Source organism: Chamaea fasciata, unplaced genomic scaffold (assembly GCF_029207755.1).
Source record: "Chamaea fasciata isolate MVZ Bird 193981 ecotype frontalis unplaced genomic scaffold, bChaFas1.0.hap1 SCAF_14, whole genome shotgun sequence".
In the NCBI taxonomy this organism is placed as follows: domain Eukaryota; kingdom Metazoa; phylum Chordata; class Aves; order Passeriformes; family Sylviidae; genus Chamaea; species Chamaea fasciata.
In genome coordinates, this window is record NW_027094099.1 from 11,210,331 (window position 1) to 11,227,039 (window position 16,709).

Sequence of the window (16,709 nt, forward strand, 5' to 3'; positions counted from 1 at the left end):
AAGTCACCAGATAGAAGGGTGCTCTTAAAGTCAGTGCTCAAAGTTCAAATGCAACCAGGTTTTCTTTTTAATGGATGAAGCACCTGCCTCTGACAGCTGCCTATATTTTAGTATTGTTGTATTTCAGCCAGCAAAGATTTCACTTGTGCCCTGATTTTGAAAGTGCTTTGTATATTGAATCATGCTAAAATCTTATTGCAGTATATGTAACTATTCCCATGGGGTTTTTAATGCCACTGTTTGCAGTGTGCTTCAGTTTGGCTGTAACTTGGGGTAGTTTATTTGTTCTCTCAATGGTTATTGCTTTTCAGTGTGGTGTCTTGTACTGCCCTGCAAGGGTGTTGGGTACCACTGTGCAGGTGCATAATTTCTGTGATTCAATCCATGTGTATGGCAAAGACAATCGGAATTAAAAAGTGCCTGGTTGTGTGGCCGCAACTTTTAAAGTCATAGGATAATTTTCCAGAAGTCAAAGAGCCTTTTTTATATATTAGATAGTCTATCAGTGTTACCTTTTGCCTTGCTTTGTCTAGAGGTCTTTTTTATAGCTGGGAGAGTGTAGTTCAGTAATTTATAAAATTTTTCCTGATGAAGGAGTGATAAAACATCTTGAATGCTTACAATGAGCTGAAAAAGAATTGTTATGGGGGGCCACTTCTTTTTCATTTGCCATATCAAAGACTCAGAGCTTCTGGTCAGCATAGAGCAAGCACTTGTAAAGCAAATATTTTTGTAGTGTCTCCAAGCTGTATTTGTTTGTGTCTATATATAGATAGCTACAGATATATATGCACAAAATAGTTCTTTCCCTTTCTGATGTGAAGGTCAGCTGGAATTGAAAGGAATTAAGTTGTCTGTTACAGTTGTACAGCAACCAGATTCTCCTGGAGACAAATGTTTCCTGGTGACACCATAGCTAGTTCTACGGCAGCCCAAATAAACTTGTTAGATTGGTGACTCTGACTGGATAGTTTATGATAAGTAAAATAAAAACTTTCACATTTAATTGCTGCTTAGGATGGAAGTAGAGACAAAGTGGTAAAAGGGGTCTGGTTTTGAAACTGTCATTTTGTGACAGAAAATACTAATTTCACTTGTGGTGTTCTGGCTCAGGCAAGAGCTGACTACAGCTGACATCACTTGGTGGAAGGTCTCCAATTGCCTTGAAGGTTATGAAGAATGCCCATGGTTCATTGTTTCTTCTGTCATAATTCAGTGTCTCTTTAAGAGTTCTTTAAAATTTAAGACCAGAAAAGACTATTCTGAGGAAAGATGTCAGTTCTGCCAAGTTTTGGGTTTGTCTTGCACTGCAGTAGGCTGGATGATATGAATGAATTACCACTGGCATAAGCAAAACAGTACACATGCTACTAAATTCAGAACTTGGTGTTTTTCTTAGTTGTTGTGATGGTGCCAAAATATTTTTTGGGTCAAGTTGTTCAACACTATGCAATGAGTTCCATACAATCATCCTGTGTGTGAATGAAATGTGGAAATAAAGCCATTCTTTCTTTGTGGTAAAATATCAGTGAAGGGAGGCACATTATCTTCCAAAGAGTCATTTGGAAGCTTTCAGAACTAGTGTTGAGAAAATATCCACACATGACAGACATGCATATAAGAAGGAGCTTAAGGCTATGAACAGGATGTAAATTTTACTGTTCAATGAAGCAAATTAAAGAACTGGAAGGAAAGCAAGAACCAAAGATTTTAGTATAAAAGAGAGGCATAAGGGAAAAAAAAAGTGCTTGGTTATCTTAGTCCTTATTTTAAAACAAAGAAATTTAGGCACTGATAGCAAATTATTTCTCATGAAGGACTAATTTTGTTTTATTATCTTTTTTATATGTTTTTACATTAAATTAATGTCTTTGATCAGAAAGTTAAACAGCAGCAAAAAGGAGCTTACTGTTTTGCAAATATGAAATGAACAGTTATTTCAGAAGTTTATTTTTTCCACTAACACTTAATTGCCTTTGAAAGACAAAGTGAGTTAAACTTCTGTCAGCAAGCCAGATTCTAACATTCTGGTAAAATGATTAAAGGTTTGACTAACGATATTCAAACAAAAAGTGTAATAGGTTGTAAAATGTACCATCCCACAGGGAAATGAGTTATCACGGGCCTGAAGTTTCTAGTACTAAATGCATGGAACTCCCATTAACTCTACTGCCCTTTGTGCATGTGGAAAAATTGTAGGATTGGGCCCTCATATCTCCTTTCTGCGCCATTGTTGGCAAGAAATGGTAGGAAAGTGTTCTGGTTCTGATACCTACAAAGAAGAAAAGATGCTGGTTCAATGGGGGGTGAAGTTGAAGGCATGGACTTGTCCCAGTCTGGTTTTATTTGGTACCCAAATTGCAAGTTTTGCCTTTTTTAATGTTTTGCTAAAGAGCTTATGAAAGCTTTCACTGGCGATGGCTTTGTAACTGTTTGCATTTCCTTTTGCCACGTGCTTTATTTCCTGTGGCACTTGTGTAATGTACCATTGGTCACTTCTTCTCACATGATGTATGTCATCATCCCCAAGCATGCTTAACCAAAAACCTAGTTTCACTTTGGTCATCTATCTAAGCAGAGGCCTTTGGAACAGCCCCCTCTCCTGTGTCATCAGCCAGTTCAACTTTTTTGACAACTTCCTGCCTCACTTTTTTTTTCCCTCTTTGAAATCCATAAACATGCAGCTAGCAACCCCAATTGTCAAGGTTGTCTGATACTTCATTTTATATGAAGGATTATTTGCCAAAATTAGTCAGTTGTGTCAGAAACTTCTCATGCCAGGTGCTATGTGTTTTGGAGAAAATTCAGCCGAAACAGCTCAGCGTATTCTGAGGACACAGAGGAGAAAAACATGTTGTTTCCCACTGTCAAAACATTCTTGAAGACTTTTCTTTAATACATCTTAACATCCCCCCATTGTTGGACTTGATCACAGGTCAGGGATTTGAAATTTGGCAGGCAATGATCTTCTGGTCATGGATAAGTCTTTTGCAATGTCTGTGAACATCAACACATATTTTACTGCAACCGTTATAAAAAATCCCCAACCTTTTCCTTCAGTTTCTGTGGAATCTTCTTGGATGTTAACAGCTGAAATTTCTGAAAACGTATCCTTCTAAGTGTTCTCTAGCTTGTTACAAGTCCTGACTGCAAGCAGGTCACATGTGTGAAGCCTCCTTAGAATACATTAACATGCTGCCCTTCCAGAAATAAGCTATTAAAATTTTTCCTTGAGGTTGCTCTTGCTTTCTGCTTTACTGTGCCATGGGATGAACTCTGTGATGCCTCCTTCCTCGCATTCAGGCATTCAGAAGAGATTTTGTGGAGAGCTTCTAATCTTCTGAGCTTCAGACTTATGACGGGGAGTGGTGAGATCACATGAGGAGGGGGAAGGATGAGATGAGCTGAACAGAAAAAATTGCAGTTAGTTCATGCAGTGAAGGAAAGGCAGATGTGAGAAGGTGGGTGGAGGATGTAGGACTGGATGTACCAACACACTGAGTCAAGGAAAAGAGGAAGAGAAGACTGAGATTAGATAAGGAATCTGGGTAGGAGATGGAGTCAAAAACACTTGGAGTGGAAGGGGAAACGTCAACTTTGTGTAGAGCCAGAAGATGGAACTGGGCAGGTTTGGCAGGAAATCTGTGTGTGGGGAGGGATAGAATGCCAATGCATTTGTGTTCCAGTATGGATAAGGAGCATGTTTCTTGAGGAAAATTTCATCATGGCTCTAACATACTTTTCATAAGGTCACATGACAGAGTGGTCTTGGAGAGCATGAGTTGGAATTTTTTGGATGAAAGTAAACCAGAACATGTGTCGCAGAAAAGCTCCTGATGTTCTCCGGCAGTTGCAGGATATCCAGTGCATGGGATCAGACTAGAATTAGTCCCAATGAGGCACCTGCAGTTTTATCGGATGCTGGATCTTCAGCACCAACTGTTTCAGTCTAGACATCCCTTTACTTTCATTGGTTTACTTGGGGCTGTAACAGGTAGTATGAACCCTCCTTCTGTATTTTCATGGTCGCTTTTGTTGTGAAGAAATTTCTGTGTAAGAACCTTGGCTATTTAATTACTTATTTTTCACTGCATTTCCTTAAGATCCATTCTCTTGAGGGGCTGTTTGCTGTATGTCTTTTATGTTTTCTCCAGTCCCTGTATTTAGCTTTTCTTTCATTAGGCAGGTCAGCACAACGCCCAGCAGCAGTGTCTTCTGAAATTATGCCTGATGCCAGAGTGGATGAGGGAAGCCACTGCAATTAGATTCCAAAATTTTGAGATTTTTAGTTCCTGTATTATTGTTTGTACTTTGAGAGCACAAAGGTCTTTGATCAGAACCAGGGAACCAGAAAATAGTTTCTGAGCAAATACATAGAAAGAAACACTTTTTATAGACCTGAAATAAACCCTCTGGCCTGCTATAAGAGGAGAGAAGGAAAAATCCCAACTGGCCCATATGTGAAACAGTAAATGGGTCCACCATGGCCCACATGGAAAAATAAATAAAACCTGCTGAATTGGATTGAGCTTAGGAATGTGGCTCCTTTATTTTGATCCTGGGGATTAGCTCCCAGTCTTACCATAGCAGGGAGTCTGATCTTGCTCTCACTGAGATCCAAAATCTAAATCCACATTAACACCATAGAAACAGGATCAAACCTTGCCATCTAAAGTAAAAGCAATCCAGGAGCTTAATCAGCAAGTGCTGTGTGTAGTGTGCACACATTTGCTGAGAGTCTCTGGGTGAGTGGAGGGAGATGACTCTCATGCTGCTGGGAATCCCTATCCTGAAAGCAGTGTTAGAATAGAGACAATATCTCACCTGTTTCTCAGTTTCTTAAGGCTCAGGTAAGCCTTAATCTGAGCTCAGATGATAGAGTCTAGTGTTTATTCATGTTCCAGATGACTTTGGGCTAATTTGTTTTCAGCTTTAGACAAAGGTCAGCAATTAACTTTCAAAGAAATACTGTAAAGGGGAAAAAAAAAGGTAATCAAAAATTCTCAGTATGGATTTCAGGGTAACAGTTTCCCCTTATGTTTTCATAAGAGTTCATGGCTTTTAGCAGTGTGGACCCTACTGATTTAATGGGAAATGTACAGCATAACCATTTAAAATGGGTTTACAGAGCCTTGTGTTTCTTTAAGAATATGAATTACATTCAGCTGAGAACCAGAGACCTTTGGAATATATAGTTGTGGAGCCAGACCTGGACAACCATAACCATTGTTTCAAGCTGTCCCTAGGAGAAGGAGTCCCTTGTGGTCAGTTCTGTCCTGTTTCTTCCAAACCCTCATCTCTGTTCAGAAGTCCAAAAATCTCACATTTATTTTTTCCTATGATATCCTTGATCTCAAGGAAAGACTGCCCTAGGTCATAATTATCTCAGTCAGGTTACCAAAAACCCCTGCTGTCAGACTTCTTGACAGGTCTGTGGGCCGCAGAGGTTTGCTGCTGCTGTGGCGGTGAGCTTAGTCATCTCTAACGCAAATAAAACACTTTCTGGTAATATTGTCTGTGCCGCAGAGAAACACCAAATTTAGCACCCCTATGAGACTTGTGGACCATATCAGAGAGTGCTTCGGTGAGGGTGGAATGTCTGTAGTACTGCTAAAGGAATGTGAGGCATCCTGAGAAGGGATCTGCGGGGTCTGCCGGGGCGGGCGGAGCTGCCTGTGGGGAGGTGCAGGAAGCACAGCAGGATGACCCTGGTTGTTCTCCAGGGGAGCAGCCCTGCACATGTGTGCACATCTGCAAACCCGGCCCGTGTCCGTGGAGCACGGGCTGCGCTCGGTCCCACTTCACAGCACCAGCAGTGCGTGCATTCTGAACTGGTCATAATTTGACTTTTATTCCAGGCTTTGTGCGGCGACTGATCCTTGGTTGTTATCAGTATGGGATTCAATTCCTGACCAAGTAAGGACAGATGGGCCCCTCAAACCTGCTTTCCCTCAAATACTGTCGAGCACATGTGAATTCAGTAGTTATTTCCTTACTTTAAAGATATACACACCCACTACCTCCTGGCTATCTTTAGCCATTCCTCTGATGAAAAACCAAGATGCAGAAAGATATTAAGTGGTTCAGTAGTTAATGTTTTTTCCAGGACTCCTTAGTTGTATTATTGTTTTACTGTAGTATTTTTCACTCTGGTGGAATACACAAGAATGAAATTAATAAAGCTCGTATTTTATTGCATCCAAAATAAATTGTTATATTTAAATGTCCTTCCTAGAAATTGACGATATAAAAACTGTAACATAAGAAGGTGTTTATTTCAGAAAAAATAATTGCAGTATTTGCTTGAAGTATTCTGAACATTTGGCAGGAAATCATACTTATGCTAAGGAGATGTAAACCAGAAGCTGATAATTTAGCATCTACCATAAAGTGTTCCGGTTTAAAGTGGAAAGAAACATTTTTAAACTTTTTTTTTTTTTTTTTTTTTTTTTTTTTTTTTTTTTTTGTTAAAACTAAACTCAACTATTGTTCCTCTAATTATTTTATGGGTAATTCTGGAGCCAGTGTATCACTGACCTTCAACACACATTACTTTTTGAATCTGCAGAAAGGAGCTTGCTCTGCACCAGCCACTGAATGTGCATTAGGTCCATCACCAAACAGAGCATCTTGTGCAGGGTGTGGCTGCAGGGGACACATGGGGCTGGGTCTGCCTTACAGAAGATTTGCAGTTGGGCTATGATGGAAATGGGTGACAGCTCCTTGGATGATTCTCTCTTCCTTTTGTGGATATCCCTGTGGATACCCTTTTCTGAGGGCACTGCTTTTGTTGGCATGAGGGTCTCTGGCCTGTTTATTTGACTGGTAACTCAGTTTGCTTGGGCAAATAACAGATTTCCTACATTTGAAATGAGAAGTAATAACTTTCTGCCTTTGTAAAATGCACTGAAGTAAGTGTGTTGCACATTTATATATGAAGAGGCCTTTCAGGCAGCCAAAAGCTGTTTTGTATTGACGTGTCCTGTTGGGGGCTGCTTTGGTTTATAGTTCATTTTAAATTGAGCCTCTTACTGGAAGAAATGATCTTATATGGTAAGTTAGATGCAGACACCGTTATAACATATACCTTATAGCTATTATATATTTGCTCTTAACTGGTCTGTAATTGGTTAAGGGTTAGTGTTAAGTAGATGATTTATTTCCTGTAAGTCCTGCCACTTATTGAAGTTGTGACCTGCAGCAGGAAATGAGGTGTGGGCAAAATGAGACTGAACAGCTGCAGATTTTTGTAAGGGGGAAGGACTACTTAGCAGATTCCTTATGTCAATTCAGTGATTAGAGAATAAAACTAGGACAACAGAGTGTAAATATGTTCCTAATACACTACTGACGTTTCAGTTGTTATTATTAATAGCAAATTATTTTCCAAGAGAAAGCAAGATTTACAAGTCCATTTGTAGGTCTTCATACTTGTATACCATGGCAAACAGACTCAGTACACTGTACTTAATAAAATAACATATTATTTTAATAGAAAAAATGTGAAAGCTGTGAAATATTTTCGTAGTCACATTTGACAGTTTTCAGTCTAATTATGTGATGTACAAATTCCCTGATGAAAGATAACTTCTAAAACAGTTGTTTAATTTTCCTAGGGGAAGAAACTGTGATTGCTGTACCACATGGGAGTCGCAGTGTGAGAATTACCCTGAAAGGACCAGCGCACCTTGGTATGACTGAGCTGTTTTATGTATTTATACATAGGCAGAAAATAAAAACAGAACCTTGTGTCTGAACTCATCCAAACTTTGGAAAATATGAGTAAGATCATGACCTCAATACCTTGATTCCTCTTCCCATCTTTAATATCCAGCCTGGAGATAGTCCTAGAGAATACTGAAAGTTTTCTTGGTAAAAGGAAATAGAATACCTAGTGGTGGTTTCTATTCCTTCCATTTAAACCAATATAAGGCATCTCAAATACAGTACACTCTTGAACAACATGCCAAAAAACCTACCTTCTAGAGGATTATGTGTGGAATCAACAGCCCCTGCATAGCTCAGCACCAGATTTCTGTTGAAGCCTGTGAAAAGTGATCTAGGTGCAAATGAAGTAGGGTGAATGACTACAGAAGTCCTGTTTCCTTGTAATTCTTTTAGTCATTACGTACCACCAGAGGAGCAGTTTGATATTCTGTAAGACAATTGTTTTCCAATATTTTCTTGTAAGGCTGATGGCAGTATTTATGGCAATTTCTTTGTCCATAGGCCTAGTTTGCACAGAGAATTAATGGTTTCAATTGTAAATGATGCTGCCATACCAAGCAATGTAATACAATATTCATTTAACTTTGAACAAATTTTATTTGTAGAAGTGGCAGATGTAGTCTGGATCATAGAAACAAAAAGAACTTCAGCTCTGAGATACGTAAACAGAAGTAAAAGATGAATTTTTTTTAAATTGCTCATCAGGTTTTTTTGCTTTCAAAAATATATTGTGACATCCTTTCAAAGAAAAAAACTGAAATAAAACTCCCTCTTCAGAACAGCTCCAGAGTGACAATAACTTCTAGATATACTACTTACATAAAAAACATACAAAGCTGAAGTTATATCGAAATAAATAGTATTCCTTTAAAACTCTTGCAGGGGATGTGTGAAGGAGTGATCCTGACCAGTTCAGGTCAGGATTCTTGGACTTTCTTAAGTAGTTCTGCAGAAGGAAGTTGTTGTTTCAGCTTTGTATGAGGAAAAAGTACTAGATTGAGTGGCTCCTGGGGGATTTCTGGAAAGCTCCTGAGGAATGCAGCAGCAACTCAGTAACTAAGTACAGAGTGCTCCTGGCTTCCTACCCAGGGTGGTTCTGTAAAGGAGCTGTGGCTTGGCATTACCTTTGTTAGTTTGCTCTCTGGCTGGACGGGAATTGTGAAACGTTCCTGTAACCACTTCCACCAGCACATCTGTTTGCAAATCTGTGAGGATTTAGACTTTTTTTTAACCTAAAATTAAAATTGCAGAGGTGAAAAACAACGGAGAGAGTTGTGGGGAGAGAGATGACAATCGCTTCTGGCTTCATAGCCAGGTCTCCAAGAGCTGATGCTCCAGAGGTGCTTCTCCACCTTCCCACAGTATGTGTTCATGGGTGTTTGTCACTTAACAGAGGATACCAAATGATCCTTTGTCTGCCACTTCATCAACTTCAGTGTGGGTGTGCTGGTATAATTAAAGCCAGAATCTTAAAAATAATCACCTATTATTACCAGTTCATTTGTCAGAGATGTTTTTCCTGGCTTGCAAGGAGTTGAATTTAACAGGTGAAGCAGGGACTACTTCTTTAACTACTATTGTTAAAATTTTATACTGCCTCCTGTTGCCAGTATATATTTGTCCTTCAAGTAGAGTCAGCAGCAACAGCAAAAACGTGAAGAGCACTGTGGAGTGTCTGGCACTTTTCCCTTTATCTTGTGTTCAGTGGTGCTTCATCCTGGGTTTATGATCTGGTCCTGTTCCAGGAAAGCACAGCTGCTGGACTAATCAAAAATGGAAATGTGGTTGGAGATGTAGCACATAACAGATTTGAAACAAATGCTCCAAGCATTGTTTTGCAACCAGCAGTTAGTGTTTGAGTAAGGACTGCATTTCTTTGTAGCTGGTTAGAAGAAGTACTTGATTTGTGTCTCTGGGCACTTTAATACAGGCAACAGATTCATCAGAGAGTCAAGATGTTACTTCTGGTTTTTAACAAATACGGCCCCCCGGTACTTCTGCCTACTTGGATTTGATGAAAGATTTGGCGGAAAATAACCCAGCAATTAGCACAAAAATGGGTCTGAATAAAATGTTTCATGGTGTTTGCCATATTTTTTGATTTGGACTGTATTATGGCTTTTCCAGTAGTTTTTTAAAGAGCATTAGAATCAAAAGAAAGACTGAAAGTTCCCTGAAATCAATCTTCCAGCAGAAGAAACAGGAAAACCAGAAGCTAATATTTTTACAAGTGGCTAATGCTAGATAACTGAGTTCGTGAACTTAGGGAGGTTACACATTACTGAAAGGAACTGAGATGTTTTTCTTTTTGTCAATTTTTTCTCTGTTCACAGTGATTTGCATCAGGTGACAGCATTTAGCTGTGGGTTTGTGCACTGCTCTGTCTTTGACAGATGCTCAGAGGAGCATGGTGTTGCTTGTTGCATTTTGAGAAGAATGCTTTGTATTGTGCTTCCTACAAATGAATCACAGAAAAGAAACAGCTTTTGGGCAGCACCATACTTGCTCTTTATTGCAGTGGGAGCAGAAGCTGTTTCCCTGGGAACTCTTCCATGCCTCTCTCTGTGCAGGGAGGGACCTGCAGTGGGTTTCTTATGCCACACGGCCCTGCTCCTTCCTGCCAACAAGAGAATGGGAGGCTTCTGTCCACAGCTGGGCAAGGCATTTACCATTTTTGTCAAGGGAGGGGAAGTAACTAAGCACGGATAGTTAAAGGTCTTTGGCACTGGTGATTGTCCTGTCAGTCACAGAAACAGAGGAGCACTCAAGAGAATTCCCTGTCCATGTGACTCTTCACAACTGGAGTCTCAAGGAATTGATTTAGGATGGGAAGCCAAACTTCCCAGGCCTTTAGTATAACAGGACTCTGCAGAACAAGTAAATATTTGGTGAATTATTTTCTTAACCTTGTCATGAAACCAGTTGATCAAATCTTTGTTCTCAGTTAACTTCTCTGAAATCAATAAATGAACAGTTTTTGAGGGAGGAATTGCTCCCCAGTAAGCATCATCATATTATGGATGTGTTAAATGCACCAAATGCTTGGTGTTGCTCTGTTTTAGAGGGCTGTGATGACAGGCACTCAATACTGCTGAGCAGGAATGTATTGCATCAGAGGTTATCCACTGTGCTGTGGAATAGCTCCTCATCTCCCTGTGTGAGATGGGAAAAATCTGAGCAGCTGTTCTGAGCTTCAGTGGTGTGACCTCCAGAGATAAAGGCCACGGCTCCATAGCTGGACCTGGCAAATAAACACATGATTTGCATCCACATCTAGTGTAGCTCTAATGTAAATGTATGTCAGCTCTCAGGGAGTTACTGCCTCATAGTTGCTGAACAGTATTTTTGGTTTCTGCTTAGAAAAACATCAAAAATATTTTTTAGTGAGAAAATTAGTAAAAAGACTGCTCAGAAATGCAGCTGAGGTCACCAAATAAACATTTTCATCATCTTTTTGCACCAGCTGGATGCCTTGCCTTGTAGTCTTAAATGCTGGTTTCAAAGGGATCCTGTACTCCTGAGGATCTTACTGCATGTATTTAGAATTGGAAGTACTTGAGATTTGATTTTACGCTTATTTAAAAAAATGAGACAATAACAGACAACATGTATTATTACTTACTTTTAACCAGTGTTTGTGATCAAGCATAGGTTTGTAATTTAGGCCGTAAGTTTGAGATCAAGGCTTGCAGAAGCTTAATCCAAGAATTCTGAGTTCCATATATTTTAAAGGGTTATTTTGTGATGCAGTCAAGAAAGGACACTGCCATAAAAGTGACAAACAGAAATATGTAGTGATTATCTAAATACTTGGGGTTTTTTTTCTGGGATTAGTTTATATCTATTTATTCCTCATGGAAATGTGTTGGACAGTGGGGCACATTGATTCCCAGAGATTTATTTTTTTGCTCTTTCACAAAGTACATTTTATTCACCACTGCATTCATACCCTGTGATTAACATAAAGTCATTTCCTAGAAACAAATCCTTCCTGAAACTTCTTTCCAGCCATGTGTGTGATCTTTGTTATACCTATGAGCACAGTGGAACCTAATGCTTAGAAGCTTGGGATAATGGTGGTATGTTTTCAGGAAATTCAATTCATTGTATAATTTCTTTATTCTCTTTGTTTGGGGTGCTCTAGAATGCATGTTTGTTTAAAAATTTTGAAGGAAGAAAACAGTTAATGATGGATTGCAGTGTTCAGAGCATGTTTTCAGTGCAGGTAAAACCAGATGCTTTTAACCTAAATGGTCTAGCCTGACTTAGGTAACTTTGTTTAAAGTACCAAAAAAGGCAAGGTAGTGGGAGAAAGAGGGTATTTATAGCTCATCAAAAGATTCCTTTGAGCTTGCCCTGAGCTCATCTGAGATTCATGCTTTTCTCATGCAGTGTTCTGGTAGATTGTAACCAGACCAGTGTATTTCAAGTCAAGCGTCTTGCTGTGCCTCTATGCTGCATTACACAGAGCCCAGAATTCTACCTTCGTTATGAATATCTTCCTTTAGCTTTGTCCACTTACAGTTCAGTCAGTTTGCTGGAAGTGATTTAATCTTAAAATGCTTCATCTGTCTTCTAGAGGTTGTGGACTGTTAGTTTAATCTGTTTCCAAGGAATAGAGAGCAATTCAGAAAGGGTTTTCATCACCACCTGTTCTGGGAAAGGGCCATCCCTCCCCCAGCAGTGCTGCAGCTGCCCTCCCTCCTCCTGGCCCTGCTTTCTCCTCACATGGGAAATACACAAAGCCAAGGTAATGATCTTGGTACAGTGAGACAGGTATTGAGGTGAGTGTCAGGTGGGTTTGGCACCATTCAGGCTTCTCTGGAGACTGATTGCTCAGATTGCTTGGCTTTTGAGTTGTGTGGAAGTATGAGGTATTTTTCTCTATATTGAGTCTATCAGTTTTGAGTTTCTTTCAGCTTTTCCTGCTCAAGCTGTTGCTTATATCAAATGTTACAGAGCACTTGGTGTAGGAAAAAACTGTCTCAGAAGTGCTTCTGGTATGAAAGAATAGTGTGCTCAGACAGATATTCCTGTGTTGACTTGTCTTGCAATTAACTATCAGCCTATAATCTGAAGCAGTTAATATTCTCACAGATTCCCTGGGTGTGTTTTTACTGCACATATGCAGTTGGTACTTGCAAAGCAAAATTGTAAACATTACTTTCTGACTTTCTTGAAAACAAAAACCTGTTTAAGTTTACTAACTGCATGTTTCTTCTTTAGTTATAGAGTCAAAAACACTACAAGGAGAAAAGGGAGAGCACAGTTTCAATGCTCCTGGAACATTTGTCATTGAAAATACAACCGTTGAATTTCAGAAGAGTACAGACAGGGAAATCATAAAGATCCAGGGGCCTCTTGGAGCAGATTTCATCATCAAGGTGGGGTGTGTGAATGTACAAATCTACAAAGTTATTGGAAGTACATGCAATACAGTGGTGGCTGTCTATCAGCTTGTAACAATACAACAAAATCTTTTAGTTAGCAAGTAAGAAATCCTAATTACAGTCCAGAGATCATTTATGCTAAGAAAATCCAAACAAATTAAAATGCTACTAGAATAATGTCTTTCCTGTGGTGGAAAGTACCACAGGATCTTTAATGGTAAAAATGGCCAGGATTTCTGTTTTAAATACTGCTGGAAGAATAACAGTGTGACCCTGTGGAGTGGATTGAGCTAATCCAATTGCAGACTGCCACCTACTGAATTTGAGCACTGCTTCCAGCAGCACCCTACAATCTCTCTCTGACATTGCTAATCCAGTCACTGACCATTTCCAATTCTTTTAAATTTCTTTTCTGTCCAGAACACACACCAGTGGCTTGCATCACTCATCAAGATATTTATAAGTAGAAACATAGCAATATTTGACTGCCAAAGGAAGGCACTCATACAGTTTGCCATTGGAAGTGGCAGAAGTTTCAGTATTATCAGACTGCCTGGCTTTACCTGTCACATGGTAGAAACAGAATTTCAGTAGTTTTCCCTTTGCATCTCCAGTATCATGTGCAGCTAGGCTTGCCTGACTATGACTTCCTGTGCTTGGATCACTTATAGACTTCTTTCTGCAGCAGATTTTAAAGTTTTTGCTAACAAAGAGATAAACCAACAGAATGCAGTTTAGAACTTTGCTATTCAAAGATAGATAATCAAATGGTCACATTAATGCCTTTAATAATTTGAAAAACAAAGCAACATTCAAATGTTTGACTGTTGGGAACTTAAATTTAATGGCTACTCTAAACTTTATAGAGTTTTTATGTCTGTTATCATCCTACTCTGCACTGCTATCATGTATGAACTCTGTGTTGAAATGGCATGAGCAGTAGAGTACAGTGTACACGTCTGTTGTAATGGAAATTTCTTCAGACCAGGTACTCTGGATCAAAAGAGAGTGTGGTTCAGTTCTTCTTCTATCAACCCATCAGTCATCAGTGGCGACAAACAGAGTTCTTCCCCTGCACAGTGACGTGTGGAGGAGGTGAGTAATGTCAATTCTTCAGGAGTGATAACAGCTCAAGATTAAAAGGAGCTGATTTACAACCTCTGTTCTGCATTTTTAGTGATTAGATGTTTGTGTTTCTCTGCACACTGGTAATTCCTCAGCAAAATAAATGACAGAGTAGCAGCTACACAGGTTGGTTAAGCTGGTATCAGCATAGGGGTTTTTACATGTTGTTACTGGAAAGTCATGTTTTTCTATAACAGATGTTCATTTGAGTAAGAACATTGACTAAGAAGTAAAAATACAACATTCAAAATGGAAAATTGCAACTCATAGTGGATATTTGGGAATAATAGGCAAAGAAACAGGATGAGATTTTAAAATAAGAATAATCAAGAGATGAAGAAGTATTTCTGGCCTTAGTAGTATACATGAGGGAAAGTTTTAGAACACTTAGTTGAGAAATTACTTATACAGAAAGCAGAATAAGTAAATAGAATCTTCAGAACATCTGCTATGAGGACCTTTGGCTGTCTGATCTTGGACATTTAGCCCTGATGGTGGCTAGAGCAGCACATGTGGCACTGTAGCATCCATGCCTGGTGTAAGCACTGCAGCTTAGATGAGGTGTAGCTTTGCTCTGCTACAGTTCATCCAGCCCTGCCCACTGCTTATCATGTCTGGTTCTGCAAAAAAAATGTGAGCTCAGGGTAGGAAGAATGTGTGACACTGCAGATAGCAATTTCCCTTCAGCTACCATTTCCCAGGTCACCTGGAAAGCAGACCAGGATGCTGGTGATACCAACATAGGGATTTTCTGGAGAGTGCAAATATGGTTTAAATAGTTACTTGGGACATGAATAAAGAGAGTGAGAGATGTTTAAAGTACAAGCAGAGTCTGGGGATCTTTTGAAGGACCATCCGTTCTGGCACTTGCATCTCCCTGTAATCTGAAATGCAGACAATATATGTGTATGATCTGTAGTCCCACAGGAAACTACTGTGTCTTACGAGATACTTGGCCTCATGAAGTGTGATTCTTGCTGGAGCTAAGAGTGGCAATGCATATCCTCTGATGATTCCATCACACTGTGTTTATAATTTTTTTCCTTAACTTGTCTGACAAGGGAAGAAGTATAAGGCATCACAGTTACTTTTGAGGGCTGCATGTAAACACTGGATAGCTCAAGGGAGATATTTACCTTCAAAGGTATTGGCTCAAATCCAGCCTTATTCAGACTGCTGTTATGGTTTGAAAATTATAGCTACATGTCAATCTCTTTGAAATCATTCAGGGTGTTCAAAGCCCTGCGTTGTGGCTGCTTGCCTAAAATATAAAACTGGTACCTTTAGCAGAGGGGCTTGGCAGTCCTCAGGGAGGACAGGAACTGAAAAAGCACGAAAACTGAGCTGCTCAGTCATGACAGTAGTAGAGTTAAGAACAGCATATTACTGAGCATGCAGGGAAGTTGTATTGCAGCTGCCTGGCTTTAACCTGTTATCTTGAAGTGAATTTACTGTCCAGATTGTCTATTTGGTGTCTGGTACTGGCAGTAAAAGAAAAAGTTCCTCACAACAGAGATTTAGAATTAGTGCATTGCCATTCCTCAGTTGGATGCTGTTTCTGTCTTTAATTCTGTAATCCCAATGTGTTGGAAGGGGCATCTCAGAAAGCACAGTCAAGTTTGAATGAGCAAGAGTGTTTAAAAATCGTTTCTCTTGTTTGCAAGTGACATTTCTTCTGGGCCCTTTCAGTACTTACAAGAACTGAAACATAGATGCCATGAGCACTGGAACTGCTTAGTTCTTTATGGTTATCACTCTCATGCATGATGACACTTTGGATCAGCCAAGAGACACACCACTGAAGCCACTGATACATGATACTTAGCATTTTCAGTAGGCACTGGGACTTGTGCTGTTAGTTTGTTGACTTGGTTTGGTTTTAATTCTTGTGGTCTAAAACATTTTTTCTTTGCACATACCAGAACATCCTCCTCCTCTCCTCAGTTTAAGTCCAAGTAAGCTTTTTTGAATGAGTCTTTTTTTTCTTAGCCAAAAAATAACCTAGTGGTTTATAAAAGTCAGATCCCTTCTTGCAATCAGTCTCCACACATATTTTATTATTTGTTTTTCACCAAGTAGTTAGTTCAAGTCTTCTTTTGTTGGCTCTTCAACTCGGAATGTTCTTGAACCGATTTCTTGGTTTTCTACAGTTCCTTAGCAATGTTTTTGGATCTCATCTTCAATTCCTCTGGCTTTCTGTCCCAAGAATTTATTTCTTTTACCATGAATGACTGTGTAATATAGCTCTTCAACATACTGGTAACTCCTTGGACAGGGCAGTTATAAGCTGTGGAACATGTACTAGAACCATATGGCTTCATAGTTTTGCCTGTTGACAGGTGAGCTGGTGCAGTACAAGTATTTCTGTATCACAAGGAAATATGTGTGCCTTTACTCTTAGAATATCAGTAGAATAAAGAGCTGGAAGCTCATCTAGTGTTAAGAGAGGTTAATATAATTGCTATT

The 16,709-nt window shown here is 39.4% G+C and overlaps 1 protein-coding gene across 1 annotated transcript in view; it reads left to right on the forward strand.

Moving 5' to 3' along the window:
* ADAMTSL3 (ADAMTS like 3) overlaps positions 1-16,709 on the forward strand; it is a 169,159-nt gene that overhangs the window by 96,489 nt on the left and 55,961 nt on the right. The window contains exons 8-10 of the mRNA XM_066196539.1: positions 7,617-7,691; positions 12,955-13,112; positions 14,102-14,213. Of these exons, the coding sequence (XP_066052636.1) occupies positions 7,617-7,691; positions 12,955-13,112; positions 14,102-14,213 (345 nt within the window). The remainder of the gene's footprint in view (positions 1-7,616; positions 7,692-12,954; positions 13,113-14,101; positions 14,214-16,709) is intronic.